General features: G+C 33.0%; 1 protein-coding gene across 2 annotated transcripts in view; it reads left to right on the top strand.

Annotated features, from left to right (window-relative positions):
* The window catches only part of LOC148106697 (disintegrin and metalloproteinase domain-containing protein 2-like), a 123,141-nt gene that overhangs the window by 22,642 nt on the left and 83,735 nt on the right, over nt 1-16,764 (top strand). For both annotated transcript variants that reach the window (XM_087860574.1, XM_087860575.1), the window contains exons 7-10: nt 3,187-3,243; nt 6,710-6,781; nt 7,226-7,392; nt 8,433-8,514. In XM_087860574.1, the coding sequence (XP_087716700.1) occupies nt 3,187-3,243; nt 6,710-6,781; nt 7,226-7,392; nt 8,433-8,514 (378 nt within the window). The remainder of the gene's footprint in view (nt 1-3,186; nt 3,244-6,709; nt 6,782-7,225; nt 7,393-8,432; nt 8,515-16,764) is intronic.

Raw genomic sequence — 16,764 nt, forward strand, 5'->3', positions numbered from 1 at the left:
TGTTCTTTTATGAAATTGTTTGGCTACTTTGGGTAGTATTCATTTCCAAATAAATTTTAAATTTTATTTATTTCAATTCCCTTAAAAAGCCAGATGGGATTATGTTGATTTTGTAGATTGCTCTGGGAAATATTGCCATTTAACAACGTTAACTCTTTCTATCCATGAACATTGAATAGCCTTTTGCTTTTAGGTTTTCTTTAATTTCATTTTGCAATGTTTTATGTAGTTCAGTTTTCAAGTTGTCATCAAAACATCTTTTGTGAAATTTATTTCTACACTTTTTATTTAAATATTGCACACTTAATTTTTATTTCAAAGTTGTGTTTCTAACTATTAGTGTTTGGAAATTATTGGTTTATATATACTGATTTTGTATTTTGCAAACTTGTTTAAATTATTTATTAGCTTTTTATTGAACTTTTTGTAGGTTTCTATGTTTAAGATTATGTTATCTTCAATAAAGGTAGTCGATGCTCTTCTTTTGCAATTAGGATACCTTTCATTTATTTTTCATTGCTGAATTACCCTGGTTAGCATCTCAGGTACAATGTCGGATAGGTGAGAAGAGATATCTTTGTCTTTTTCAAATCTTAGGAGGGAACGATTCAGTCTATTTTCATTAAGTATGATATTAATGGTGAAATAAAATAAAAACTCCCTGGAATTTTTTACTTATTTTACTCCAGATAAAACTCTTCTGTTTTTCATTCTATCCCACTTTTTCTAACTTTTTCTTACACAATCACATCCTAGATACTGATATTTCCTATGTTATGTCTCAGGTTTTCATTTGTTTGTCATATATTTTTCCATGGATTTATCTCCTGTGATTTACAGATCTCCCACTCTCTTTCTAAATTTTTTCCTGAGTTATCCCAAGTTAAAATATACAAATACATAGTATCTACCTACCTATACCTATCATCTACGTATCTATGTATATGTGTATCTGTGTATTTATCTTTTTATCATCTGTTCTCTATCATCTATCTATCATCTATCTATCTATCATCTATCTATCATCTATCATCTATCATCTAGCTATCTATCATCTATCTATTTATCATCTATCATCTACATATATCTATCATCTATGTATCTGTGTATCTATCATCTATCTATCTATCATCTATCTATCTATCTATCTATCTATCTATCTATCTATCTAATCTATCATCTATCATCTTTCATCATCTATCTGTTGCCTATCAATTATCTTCATGTCCCTTCTCACTCCCTGAATATTCCTACCCATGACTTTTGACATTTTTTCAACTTAAATCTTTAATCTATCTATGTTGCAGTTGGACCTTCTGGTAGCATTACATGATCTTCTTGCTTAGATTCAATTCTGTAGTATTTACTTCACTAAAGCAAACTTCCCTGCAACCGGAGTTATCTTTATATAACACATATATAAGTAATTTGTCTCTGCATATGGTTATTTTCTCTTACTAAATAAAATGCTTTAGTGGTCTTTTTAAATCAAATATCTGCTCACTTTTCCAACACACACAATTCCTGAAATTATTTTATGCATCTTTGTCTTAAACTTTTATTTGGCTATAATGGACTGTGAATTTTTTTCTGCTAGAAGCTTATTGTTCAGTAAATGAATAAATAAATTGTTATTAACTAAATATTAACCAATCCGAATCTCAAAAATCAAGGTTTACCTCAGGGAATGTTAGGCAACATTTAATGTTCATTAAAACAAAGAAATAGGTTTGAATCCCTCGATCCATTAAAATATTATTTCTCTCAATTAATTTAAATGTTTATTTTTATCCTCTAGTAAGGTAGTGTCGTTTTCTTGTTTAGGGACTTTAATGAAAGGGTAGAGTCCTATAAGCAAGACTATTATGCAACATTTGGTGCTTAATTTTGGAGGAAATAATAAGAAACCAGTTAGACCATAATGGGATTTCATCAGCATTTTTTCAATGAAACCATCAAATCTCCAAAACTTGGACCAAGAAAGAGAATTTTAGAGTGAGGGGGGAAAAATGAGTAATCCACGAGCCCTAAATTTGTCTTTCTGACCTTTCTCAACTTTTCTTTCTCCTTTAAATCACTAAAATCATTACTCTTTTCGTCTCCACTAAACCACAGATTTGTTGTTCCCTCTTTAATACTCCTTTCATATGTTAAGGAAAACATTTTATCTAACATGGAATGGTTTTGAACTTTCAAGGGATTAAATATCAGTGTAAAGAAGAAAAAATGCAGACACTAAAATAAGCATGATAAAATTTTCCTCAATTTCTGAAATTTGATGAGCCTTTTCTGCTTCCAAATTATTTTCCAGTGCATGTAGATGGTATGTTATTTTAGCTTAAAAATATTTTAAGTTTTCCACATGTATAGTCTTAAGGTTTTGCAAAGACTGTTCTTAGATGTTTTCTCCAGTGCCTTCCTCCTTCACCAAAAAATAATAATGAAAATAAGTAACAAATTTTTTAATAGTAATTATAACAATTATTACTTTATCTTCATTTTTGGGAAACAGTCTAAGTCACATAAATGATAAGCCAGATTTCAAACACCATTAAGGCTTCACATTTGTGCCTAAATTAACCACTATGATCTAAGTGGATCACATGGTACCCAGAGTATACATCTTGAGATATCTATGATCTGGTATAAAATAGTTTTTCATTTTGATTCTTTGTTGGATAACATTTTTTTTTAATTAATTCACTAAAATTTTTCTGAGGTAAATTATACAAAAATTAACTCTATTCTTCAAATGAAATCCCACTCCTCTAGATACAGAGATGTGACCTCACTCTTTAGGGGTATAGGAAAAAACTATAGGATCGCCTACTACAGTATAATAGAATTTTGAAGCTAATTAAACACTCACATTTTGTAATGGGAAGTCAATGGAAAAGTTTCTTTAGAGAAAAATAATATGAATAGCTCAGTATCAATGAGAATATAGACAATGGAAGTAAAGGAAATTTTTTTGAGTAAATTAAATATTTGATCAAGCACAAAAGAAGTGACAAAGGCAAAATTTCTGCAAATGATTCAGTGATAGCAAGTTTTACTTAAATTATCTAATTATTTTTATATATAAAATTGTATTTTACAACACTGAATTCATGAAGTAGTGATATATATTAAAACATTTAAGTAATAATTCAATTTTGATGTAAAATTTGTGGATTTTTTTTTCAGCCACTTCCAGAGTTTTCTCAGTATATAGAAATGCATGTTGTAGTTGAAAAAAATTTGGTAAGTATATTTTGACTTGTTTATGTCCATTTATATTAGCAATGGAGGGTTATAAAAAAGTTGGAATAAATTTTTAACAAACGACAATGACCATTTTTAGTTTATTTCTGCCTTAATGTATTTTAAATTACTAATATGAGTAGTAAATTGGAAATCAAATCTCTATAAATTTACTCTTAATTTAATAGAAATAATGTAAATTTTAAAAATTGCTAACTTTAGAATAATTTCTTAGTAATTTTTATTTATCCTTCCCATCCTTCTAATGCTCAGAAATGCCTGATCTTTTTACTGTCTCCATGGTTTTGGCTTTTTCAGAATGTCATGTAATTGAAATATACAGTATGTAGCCATTATAAACTGTTTTCTTTACCTTAGTAATATGTTTTTAACTTTACTCCATGCCTTTTCATGGTTTAATAGCTCATTTCTCTTCAGCACTGAATAAAATTCTATTATCTGGATATACTATAATTTATTCATTCACTCACTTACTGAAGGATATCTTGGTTGCTTCCAAGTTTTGAAAATTGTGAACCAAACTGCTATAAACATCCATGTTTAGGTTTTTGTGTGCTACAATGAACCTAGGGGTGCATACATATCTTTTTGAGTTAATGTTTTCATTTCCTTTGGACAAATACCAAGAAGTGGCATTGATGGATCATATGGTAGCTCTATTTTTCATTTTTTTGAGGAACCTTCATGCTCTTTTCCAGAGTACCTGCACTGGGTTACGTTCCCACCAATAGTGCATGAGGGTTCCCTTTCCTACACATCCTCACCAACACTTGCTATTTCTTGTCTTTTTTAATAACAGCTATTCTAACAGGTGTGAGATAATATTTCACTGTCGTTTTGATTCATAGTTCCCTGATGATTAGTAATGTTGAGTACCTTTTCATATACCTCTTGACCATCTGTATATTTTCTTAGAAAAAGTGTTTATTCAGATCCTCTTCCCATTTTTTAATTGGATTGTTTTGCTATTGAGTCATATGAATTCTTCATATATTTTGGATATTAACCCATTATTGGATATATGATTTACAAATATCTTCTCCCATTTGGTAGGTTGCCTTTTCATTTTGTTCATGCTGTCTTTTGCTGTGCATAAGGTTTTTAGAGTGATGTAGTCCCATTTGCTTAGTTTTGCTTTTGTTGCCTTTGTTTCAGGTGTCAAGTCCAAAAAGTCATTGCCACCTGATGTGAAAAAGCTTACTGTATGTTGTCTTTTAGGAGTTTTATGGTTTCAGGTGTTACTTTCAAGTCTTTAATTCAGTGTGTGTATAGCATAAGATAGTGGTACCGTTTCATTCTTTTGTATGTGTTGTTCGATTTTCTTAGTACCATATATTGAAGAGACCATTTTTCCCCATTGTGTATTGTTGGTTCCTTTGTTATACATTAATTGACCATAAGGCATGCATGGCTTTATATCTGAGCTTTCTGTTCTGTTCCATTGTTCTGTGTGTTTGTTTTTATGGCAATATCATACTGTTTTGATTACTATAGCTTTGTAATATATTTTGAAATCAGGGAGCATGATGCCTCTAGCTTTGTTCTTTTTCAAATTTGTTTTGGCTATTCAGGGTCTTTTGTGGTTCCACACAAATTTCAAGACTCTTTGTACTATTTCTGTGAAAAATGTCATTGGAAATTTGATATATATTACCTTTGGGTAATATGGACATTTTAACAATGCTAATTCTTCTGATCCATGAATGCAGTATATATTTCTATTTTTTTGCACTTTTTTGTATAATTTCACTTATATGTGGAATATAAAAAAACAAAGCAAATGAACATATGAAACAAGACAGAAGCAGAATTGTAGATTCAGAGAATAATCTGGTGGTTGTTGGGGAGCGGTAGGGAGACAGGTGACATAGGTGAAGGGGATTAAGAGGTACAAATTTCTGGTTATAAAATAAGTCACAGGGATGTAGGTATAACATAAGGGATATAGTCAATAATATTGTAATTTGTATGGTGATAGATGGTGACTAGATTTACTATGGTGATCATTTTGTAAAGTATATAAATGTTGAATCACCATGTTGCAAATTGAAACTAATATTGCATGTCAACTATACTTTAGTAAAAGATGTTAGGAAAGCTCACCATATCAGATACACTGTATATTTTTTTCTTTAAAGCCCAGTGGCTCCTATCAGCAATCAGAAGAATGGTATGTGTCTGTCTGTCTATCTATCATCTATCTATCTATCTATCTATCTATCTATCTATCTATCTATCATCTATCTATCTATCTATCTATCTATCTATCTATCTATCATCTATCTATCATCTATATCTATATCAAGACAGAGCGAGAAACTATCTAGAAACTATCTTCTTAAAGTTAATATATTTTTGTTTTCAAGTATGTTCAAGGAGCATCCAAATTGAGATTTCTTTTTGTAGCCATCCTTATATTTTTTTACATTTTTAATTTATCATTGTCTTATAGCTTTCACTGTACATATCTTTTATCCTTATTTAAACTTATTTCTAGGTATTTTATTCTTTTTGATGAAATGCAAATGGAATTGTTTTATTTTTTCTTATTAATTTTTTGTTATTGGTATACAGAAATGCAACAGATTTTCACATATTGATTTTTTATCCTGCAACCTTACTGAATTTTAGAAATTAGTTCTGAGTGTGTGTGTGTGTATCTGTATGGTTTTCTATGTATAATATCATGTGATCTGCAAATAGTGACAATTTACTTCTTCCTTTCCTACTTGTATAACTTCTTTATTTCTTATGTATTAGCTTTCAATAGGATTTTTGATACTATGTTAAATAAAAGTGGTGAGAGTTGGCATCTTTGTCTCATTCCTGATCTTAGACTAGAAGCTTTCAGGTTTTCCCAGTTGAGAATTATGTTAGCTATAGGCTTGTTATATATGGCTTTTATAATGTTGATGTACCTTCTATCCATACCCACTTTGGTGAGAGTTTTCATAACGAAAGGATGTTGAAGTTTGTTAAAATGTTTTTTCTGCACCTTCTGATGATTCTTCATCAACTGATCATATAATTTGTATCCTTCATTTTGTTGATGTAGGGTATCATACTGACTGATTTGCAGATGTCGAACCATTCTTACATCCCTGGAAAATATCCCTACTGATCACAATGTGTTATCCTTATAATATGCTGTTGAATTTAGTTTGCCTATATTTTGCTGAGGATTTTTTGTATCTGTGATCATTAGGAATATTGGTTTGTATTTTTCTTTTGCAGTGTTTGATTTTTGTATTAGGGTAATGGTGGCCTCATAAAATGAGTCTGGAAGTGTTCCCTCCTCTTTTATTTTTGGAAGAGTTTGTAGTGTCTTTTGTATTTTAAAAATATTTTTCCTATTTTATACTGAGTATATATAACATCACTTCTATAATAATAATGTTTAAAAACTAATAAATTGGCAATTTAAACAATTTCTTATCTTTGTCAGTATGATCACATGGGTTCTGATACGATTGTTGTCACTCAAAAGATCTTCCAGTTGATTGGACTGACCAATGCTGTAAGTATTTGCTTTTTAAATCTTTTTGCATTTGCTTGTGTTACTTAAAGCATTCCCATACTTTTTTTTTATGGCACTGTCTGAATGCACATGATGTATGAAATAGGCCAAATTATGTAACTATTTTAAGTTTCAGTTTTCTGAGTAGGAATAATAATAGGAATAATAGTTATTATGTATTCCTAATTAAGTTATGCATATAATTATAAAATTGATAAAGCACGTCACATGGGGCTTGCTGAAGTACAAGCATTTCAAACTGTTAATTATTACTTGTTTTATAAGTAGTATTTATTACTTACTAATATACTCTGTGAGATCTGATCCAGACTTAACAATTCTGTTTAATATTTGTTATCAGTGCAGTTTATTTTTATAGATAAATCTCCAGATCTATTTAAACCATGATATTTGAACACATTTTCTTCATGTCTTCTATTTTAGATTTTTACATCATTTAATATTACAATAATTCTCTCTTCATTGGAACTTTGGATAGATGAAAATAAAATCTCAGTAACCGGAGATGCTAATGAATTATTACACAGATTTTTAAAATGGAAAAGATCTTATCTTGTTTTGCGTCCTCATGATATAGCATTTTTACTTGTGTAAGCATATTTTGGTTTTACTAAGTCTTATACAAAGGAAACATCCATATTTGCTTAATTTTTGACAGTTGACAGGCCATTAGGGAAAATATGCCATTTTTTTTCTGCATACAACATCATGTGAATGTGATTTTTCAAAACACAGTTTTTATAACAGAATTATTGATGTCAATCATTTTATTTACTTGTTTGTAGTTAAAATTCGCTCTCTCAATATTGTTATCATATGCTTTCTTATGTTAGAATGTGTAACATATCATTAAATGTCCCTAACTATACTTAAAATAATAGCAATATCTATCTGAAGAAACACACATGATGAATGTAGTAATTAGGGCTTCTTGTTATGCTTTATTTTCGTAAGATAACAACAACAAAAAAAACACGAGGATATGGCAACACTACTGTTTATTTTAATATCTCTAACATACCATATTTACGTTGTGCTACATTTTAAAAAATATAAACCTCCCCTTCTATTTAATAAGTTCTTTGTTTTTCTCTTATTAATATTTAGGATCTATGTATAAGATATTGTTATATTATGTAAAAATAATATATTTACAGAATTATAATATTTTAAATTATTTTCTGTCCCATGAATATGCCATATATTTTCATGATCCTGGTTGTCTAAATCTATCTGATTAATGGGAAACTTCAGCTCATAACGTGACTCTTCCCATTTTATTTAGCAGTTGTATTGCTCTAGCTTCCTTATTTTAAGGACTTTTATTTATTTTTATTATTTTGATATTCTAGGAATTATTTAATTTTTAAAAATACTACATAATACTTTTTTCTAAAAATTCAATATGAAAATTAACTTTCTATTATTCATTTTTTAAATGTATTTCATTGTTTTCAAAACAAGCAGACCTGTTTAGTCACTTCTAAGCCTCATTACCCTAAAGTTAGGTGGAAATTTTTATCAATTTATTATATAAATATGGAAATCAAAACAAGTTATTAGGAAAATTCAATAGTAATTATGCTTAATTTTACAAAGTTATATGATTATGATCCTTTTTTAACTTAAGTTACAGGGAAAAATCAAATTTTGTTGGTGCAACCTTTCAAGGGAAGATGTGTGATAGCCATTATGGCGGAGGTGTTGCTCTGGTATGGTATGGCTTAATTTGTTTGGCTGAGATGTATAAATAGAATGCTATTTAGATCAATATGCAGTTAAATATTTCTTTATTTTATTATATTTATGTATCTTAACATTTTCAAAATGCTTCTAAAGATCTTTGTCCCTGCTACAGATTGGAAATGTTGGGACTTAAAAAGTTCTTAATGAACTTTATAGATATAAAATTTGTATCCTTTGGGTAAATAATTTGTAGTGCAATTGCTGGATCATAGGATAGTTCTATTTTTAACTTTCTGAAGAACTTCTATACTGTTTTCTGGAGTGGCCGCACCACTTTGCATTCTCACCAACAGTGCAAAAGTGTTACCTTTTCTCCACATCCTTGCCAACATGTATTGTTTCCTGTATTGTTAACTTTTGCTATTCTTACAGGTATAAAGTGATATCTCATTGTGGTTTTGATATATATTTCCCTGACAATCCGTGATGTTGAGCATCTTTTCATGTGTCTGTTGGCCATTTATATGTCTTATTTGGAAAAATGTCTGTTCATGTCTTCTTTCTGCCAATTTCTTAACTGGATTATTTGTTTTTGGGTTGTTGAGTTTGGTAAGTTCTTTATAGATTGTGGATAATAACCCTTTATCAGCTATGTCATTGGCACATATCTTCTCCCATTCTGTCGGTTGTCTTTTGGTTTTGTTGACTGTTTCGCTGAGCAGAAGTTTTTATCTTGATGAAGTCCCAATAGTTCATTTTTGCTTTTGTTTCCCTTGCCTCTGGAGACATATCTAGTAAGAAGTTTCTATGGCTGAGGTCAAAGAAATTGTCTCACATTTAGGTCTTAAATCCATTTTGAGTTTATTTTTGTGTATGGTGTAAGAAAGTGGTTCAGTTTCATTCTTTTGCATGTTGTTGTCCAGTTTTCCTGACAGCATTTGTTGAAGAGACTGTCTTTTTTCCACTGGATATTTTTTTCTGCTTTTTCAAAGATTAGTTGACCATATAGTTGTGGGTCCATTTCTGAGTTTTCTATTCTGTTCCATTGATCTGTGTGTCTGTTTTGTGCCAGTACCATACTGTCTTGATGGCTACAGCTTTGTAATATAGCTTGAAGTGTGGAATTGTGGTGCTTCCAGGTTTGCTTTTCTTTTCCAAGATTGCTTTGGCTATTTGGGGTCTTTTGTGGTTCCATACAAATATTAGGATTGTTTGTTCTAGCTCTGTGAAAACTGCTGGTGGTATTTTTTTAGGATTGCCTTAAATGTGTAGATTGCTTTGGATACTATTAACAACATTTGTTCTTCTAATGCATGAGCATAGAATGTTTTTCCATTTATTTGTGTCATCTTCAATTCTTACATCAGTGTTCTATAGTTTTCATAGTACAGTTCTTTTCCATCTTTGGTTAGGTTTATACCTAGGGGTATTATATTTGGTGCAAGGGCGAATGGGATCAATTCCTTGATTTCTTTTTCTGTTGTTTCATTATTGATGTATGGAAATGCAACAGATTTCTGTACATTGGTGCTATATCCTGTGACCCTGCTGAATTCATGCATTAGTTCTCACAATTTTTTTGATGGAGTCTTTCGGGTTTTCTACATAAAGTATCATATCATCTGCAAATAGTGAAACTTTGAATTCTTCCTTGCCAATTTGGATGTCTTTTATTTCTTTTTTTGTTGTCTAATTGCTGAGGCTCAGACCTCCAGTACTATATTAAATAACAATGGTGAGAATGGACATCCTTGTCTTGTTCCTGACCATAGAAGAAACGTTCTCAGTTTTCCCCCATCGAGGATGATATTCACTTTGGGTCTTTCATACATGGGCCTTTATGATGTTGAGGTATGTTCCCTCTATCCATACTTTGTTAAGGGCTTTTATCAAGAAATGATACTATACTTTGTCAAATGCTTTCCCTGCATCTATTTAGAGGATCGTATGGTTCTCCTCTTTTTTATTCATGTGGTATATCTAGTTAATTGATTAGTGAATACTGAGCCACACTTGCAGCCCAGGAATAGATCCCACCTGATCAGGGTGAATGATTCTTTTAATGTACTATAGAGTATTAAATATGAAATATTAAATTCATAGAATGGATTTGGAAGTTTTCCTTCCTTTTTGATATTTTGTAAAAATTTGAGAAGAATAGGAGTTAACTCTTCATTTGGTGTTTGGTGGAATTTGCCTATGAAGCCATTGGCCCTGGACTATTGTTTGTTGGGAGATTTTTGATTACTGACTTAATTTCTTTTCTTGTTATGGAGCTGTTCAAATTTTCTATTCCTTCCTTTTTCAGTTTTGGTAGTTTATATGTTTCTAGGAATTTATCCATTTCTTCCAGATTGCCCAGTTTTTTGGCATATACTTTTTTATTGTATTCTCTTATAATCATATTTCTATGGTGTTGGATGTGATCTCTCCTCTTTTGTTAGTTTATTTATTTGGGTCCTTTCTCTTTCCCTTTTGATAAGTCTGGCTAAGGGTTTATCAATTTTATTAATTCTGACCAAGAACCAGCTTTTAGTTTCATTGATCTATCCTACTGTTCTTTTGTTGTTTGTTTCTGCATCATTTATTTCTGCTCTGATCTTTATTATTTCTCTTCTGCTGGCTTTAGGCTTTATCTGTTGTTCCTTTTCCAGCTCCTTTAGGTGGAAGGTTAGGTTGTGGATTTGAGTCTTCTCTTGCTTCTTCAGGTAGGCTTGTATTGCTATATACCTCCCTCGTGGTGCTGCCCTTGCTGCATCCCAAAGGTATTGGACTATCATATTTTCATTTTCATTTGTTCCCATATATATTTTTATTTTTTCTTTAAAGTCCTGGTTAACCCATTCGTTCTTTAGTAGGATGCTCTTTACATACATATATTTGTGGTCTTTCCAAATTTTTTCTTGTGGTCAACTTCAAGTTTCATAGTTTTGTGGTCTGAAAATATACATAGTATGATCTCAATCTTTTTATACTTGTTGAGGCCTGATTTGTGACCCAATATGTGATCTATTCTGTAGAATGTTCCTTGTGCACCCAAAAAGAATGTATATTCTGCTGCTTTAGGATGAAATGTTCTGTGTATACCTGTGAAGTCCATCTGGTTCAGTGTGTCATTCAAGGGCATTGTTTCCTTGTGGATTTTCTGCTTAGATGCTGTTAGTAGGACGTTGAAGTCCCCTACTATTATTGTATATGTTTTTATTTATATTTGTTATTAATTGATTTATATATTCGGGTGCTCCCAAGTTGGGTGCATAAATATTTACAATTGTTAGAATTTCTTGTTAGATAGACCCCTTTATTTATGACATAGTGTCCATCTTCATCTTTTATTACAGTCTTTGATTTAAAATCTAGTTTGTCTGATACAAGTATGGTTACTTGGGCTTTCTTTTGACATATTGGTATGATAGATGGTTCTCCATGCCCTCACTTTCAATCTGCAGGTGACTTTTGGTCTAGAGTGAGCCTCTTGCAGGTAGCATATAGATGAGTCTTTTTTTTTTTTTAATGCATTCTGATACCTATGTCTTTTGATTGGAGCATTTAATCCATTTACATTCAGAGTGATTACTGATAGATATAAATTTAGTGCCATTGTGTTACTTGTAGAGTTCGTGTTTTTGGTGATGTTCTCTGTTCCTTTCTAGTCTTTGTTCCTTCTGCCCCCCCCCCCCAACGAGTCCCTCTTAATATTTCATGCAGGGCTGATTTAGTGGTCACGAGCTCCTTTAGTTTTTGTGTGTCTGGGAAACTCTTTGTCTCTCCTTCTTTTCTGAAGGGCAGCCTTGCTGGATAAAGTATTATTGGCTCCATATTTTCTCCATTCAGCATACTGAATATATCATACCACTTTCTTCTGGCCTGGAAAGTTTCTGTGGAGAGATCTGCTGCAAATCTGATTTGCCTTCTCTTGTAGGTTAAGGACTTTTTTTTCCCCTTTCTACTTTCAGGATTTTTTCCTTGTCTGTGTTTTGTGAATTTGACTATAATATGTGTTTGTCAGCTTTTGTTGATTTTGATAGGAGTTCTCTGTGTCTCTTGTATTTCAATGTCTGTTTCCTTCCCCAGATTAAGGAAGTTTTCAGCTATAATTGGCTCAAATCTTCTGCACCCCCTTTTCCCCTCTCTTCTTCTTCTGGGACTTCTATGATATGAATGTTATTACATTTTATGGAGTCACTGAGTTCCCTAAGTCTACATTTGTAATCCAATATATTTTTTCCCCATTTTGTCTTCATTTTTTCCCTGATTTTATCTTCTACATTACTTATTCATCCCTCTGCTTCTCCCATCTTGTGGTTATTACATCCAGGTGGTTTCACATCTCAATTATAGCATTTTTTATTTCACCCTGACTAGTTTTTAGGTCTTTCATATCTGTGTTAAGGGACTCCCTGGTGTCATCTATGGTTTTCTTAAGCCCAGCTAGTATCCTTATGATTGTTGTTTTAAATTCTGGATCAGGCATCTTACTTATATCTGTTTTGATTAGATCCCTGGCTGTGACCTTTTCTTGTTCTTTCTTTTGGGATGAATTCCCCCATCTTGGCCTTTTGGCTGAGTTTCTGTCTTCTTCTCTGTGTTAGGAAAGCCTGTTATATTTCCTGCTCCTGTAGGTAATGGCTTTATTAAGAAGAGGTCATATACTGTCCAGGTCCTGGCACTTTAGGATGTCTCTGGTGTATGTTGTGTGTACTTTGCTGCTGTATTTTGGCTACTGTTTCCCTCAAGTCAGTCCTCTGCAGAGTTTCTCCTTGCCTGCAGTGGGGAGTGTTTGGACCTTGTCCAGAGCACGGTGAACTATAACTAGGTGTGCTCTGGTCTGCTTGTTAAAAGAGATCTGATACTATTTCTACTAGCACTGAAGCTTTGTAGAACTTTATGGTCAGTAGATATGGTAGATGCAGAGTTTGTGCTAATCTTCCGGTGTAGGGGTTTTGTTCTGATTTTGTTCTCTGGCGTGATTGCTCCAGAAAGGCAGCACCTGCAGAGCACAGGAGGGTAGGGCTTGGTGTAAGCAGTTTAGGCGCACTGTTTATGTTGTGCTTACTGAAGTTAGTTTATGCTGAGGTGAAAAGGAGAAAAATGGCGCCAGCCCCTTCCCTCATCCTGGAGAAGAGAGTTCTTGCCTGCCACTGTCCGGGAAGCCCTCCCAGAAGAGGGAACAATTTCCCCTCATGTGTTCCAGGCATCCCGCAGATCTTTGCTTTCACCCTGACTGACTTTATCCTGGCAGTACTGTGCACCTGTGTTCTATCCAAGGCAGGCCGGCTGTCTTAAAACTCCTAACTTTATGGACCTCGCATGGCATGGACCCATTGCTTCCTCTGGTGGAGGATTTTGTCATTCTAGTGTTGATGTGGGTTTGCCCAGAAGGACAGACACACCAAAGCACAGGGGGTGGATTTTGGAATATAGGGCAACAAAGAGCCAGTGTCCAGGTGAGCTGCCCTCAGCAGGTGTTTCTACACCTATGTTGAAGGGTGGGGGTGGGTAATGATACCCACTAGCTCTTTGTCCCTGGAGAGGCAATGTCATCTCTCCCAAATGCACTCTATGAAGGGGAACTATCTCCCAGTGCATACAAGGGGATCCTCAGGTCTCTCTTTCTGCTACTGTGCTATTTGCCCTTCTCTGCAGGAGCAATGCAACACCCACCAGGCTCCACACTGGTTATAATGTAGACCTCTAAAACTCCAATCTTTGATCCCCACTAGTTGAAAAAACTCATGGAAATCAGCCCCTCTCATTTTACCAGTCAGTGTCTTTGGGGAAGTGCTTTCCTTGTCTGATCCCTTGTGCGCTCCTGTCTCTCTCCCTCTTTTGCCTCTCTCTCTGACCTAGGCTCCATTATTGGGATCTTTCTTTTCCCCAAATCACCTCACCACACCTCCTATCTTCCATGATGTGGCCTCTTCTCTCTTTCTCTAATTGTACAGTTTGTTCTGTCAGTCCTTGGATTAATTTCTTGGGTATTTAGTATGATTTCATAGTTATCTATCTGTGTTTGAAGGATAAAGCGAGCCTAGGGTCCTCCTACTACTCCATCTTAGCTCCTCTCTGTCCTCTTAAACACCCATAACCCTCCCTCCCTAATCTCCCAAAGCTGTGGAATAAAATTTAAGGTCTATATCCCTCCATTGCTGCTGCTTCCTAAAAGTTTATAGATGAAACCACAACCCAGGTGATTTTTGGATGGGTAGAAACATGTAAGAATAATTAGCAGAAGATATTGGATGCCTTGCAACAATTTTTCCTGGGACTCATTCACGAGGACTAACACAAACTAGTTCTTAGTCTCTAGATTTTTTTTAAATATATTTTTTTTATATTATGTTAGTCACCATACAGTACATCCCTGGTTTCTGATGTAAAGTTCAATGATTCATTAGTTGCGTATAACACCCAGTGCACCATGCAATACGTGCCCTCCTTACTACCCATCACCAGCCTATCCCATTCCCCCAACCCCTCCCTTCTGAAGCCCTCAGTTTGTTTCTCAGAGTCCATAGCCTCTCATGCTTTATTCCCCCGTCTGATTAACCCCCTTTCTTTATCCCTTTCTTCTCCTACTGATATTCCTAGTTCTTATGTTCCATAGATGAGAGAAACCATATGATAATTGTCTTTCTCTGCTTGACTTATTTCACTTAGCATTACCTCCTCCAGTGCCGTCCATGTTGTATACCATTACATATTACTGAACACATTATCTGTTGACCTCAGTTCATGGACTATGTAGATCCTGAATATTAAACGTCCTCAGAAGAAAACGCAGTACACAATACATAGTACTTGAAGCAAATAGAAACTTCAAACAAAATAAACTGTAAGGTATTATAGAAAAGGACTAGTTGAAAGTGTTAGGTACAAAAATATAATAAATTGTGCAAGGTATTAGATTAAATTAGAATCAGAACCTCTCCCAGGAGACATCAGAAAAGCTATAGGAACAGTAAAAAAAGGTTAAGAGAAATGGATTATTGAAGTAGAAATGACAATATCTAGATATTAAGAGTAAAGGAGATTGGGGCGCCTGGCTGATCAGTTGGTTAAGGATCTGACTCTTGATTTCAGCTCATGTCATGATCTCAGGGGCTTGAGTTTGAGCTCCTGTGGGCCTCTGTGCTCAGCATGGAGTTTCTTTGAGATTCTCTTCCTCTATCCCTCTTCCCATTTGAGTGCACTCTTTCTCTTTCTATCTCTCTCAAATACATATATAAAGTCTTTTTAAAAAAGAGTAATGAAGATAATAATGAAAAAGCCATAAGAAAACTTTTGAAGGAGGAATGAAAATAAATGTCACCAATACAGCCACTATCAGATCAACAAAATCCTTATGCCAGGAAATCCTTTCTGGAGTCTCCCCATAATCCCTTCTGCTGGGTCATCTGGCAGAAGGGGAAAAAACTGGGCTGTCAGATGAAAAGAGCACATAAAACGTTAAAACAGAATAGAAAAAAAATGCACACTGACAGTGAAATGAAAATATCAAATACAAAGAAAATTTATTTATTTCCATAAAAAGGAAAATAATAATAAAAAAGTTTTATAGTGGGAAAAATCGCATTGAATACAAAAATATTTTATTCTTAAAATAGTAACATAAAAGCACAAGTAATATCTAAAAAAACCTTTCAAATATAAGACACCATAAAAATAGTCTCAGGTATATAAGTCCTCAAAAGATTTGCCAAATAAATGACTAACATTCAGAATATATTTGTAGAAATTACTTATAATATGAAAAGCTACAAGGATTATGAAACTAAAAGTGAATAAATATTGCCAAATTTTATTATTGTCTTAAAATGAAAATAGCTGGAACTGGGCTGCATTGGGGAATGACAGGTATTATATCAATATTAAACCAGCGCACATTCTATGATGGTGCGGTTAAGGGAGTAATAGAAATGACATGCAAGAATGCTATAGGACTTGTCTTCTTAAGAGAAAGGTAGAGATAATGGTAAATTTTAGAATGAAGTAAGGGCATATGAAATGACTGTTGGTCTTAAGAAGAGATAGTAAGAACAAAACTATACCATGTAATAATCTAATGAAAGAAATGAAAATTATAGCCAAGGAAGAAGAAACGTAAGAACAATAATGCAAAACAAAGTGAATAGAAAATAGCAAATAAAATGGTTTAATATATCTTAATATAACAACAATTATGTGCATATAAATGGGTTAAATTTACCAAGTAAGTGATAAAATCTCTGATGGATTTAAAAATTCTTTAAAGTTCAAATGTTTAGTTCTTTACA

This window comes from Ursus americanus, unplaced genomic scaffold (genome assembly GCF_024610735.1).
Source record: "Ursus americanus isolate L20-20 unplaced genomic scaffold, mUrsAme1.1.p SCAF_132, whole genome shotgun sequence".
NCBI classification, from domain to species: domain Eukaryota; kingdom Metazoa; phylum Chordata; class Mammalia; order Carnivora; family Ursidae; genus Ursus; species Ursus americanus.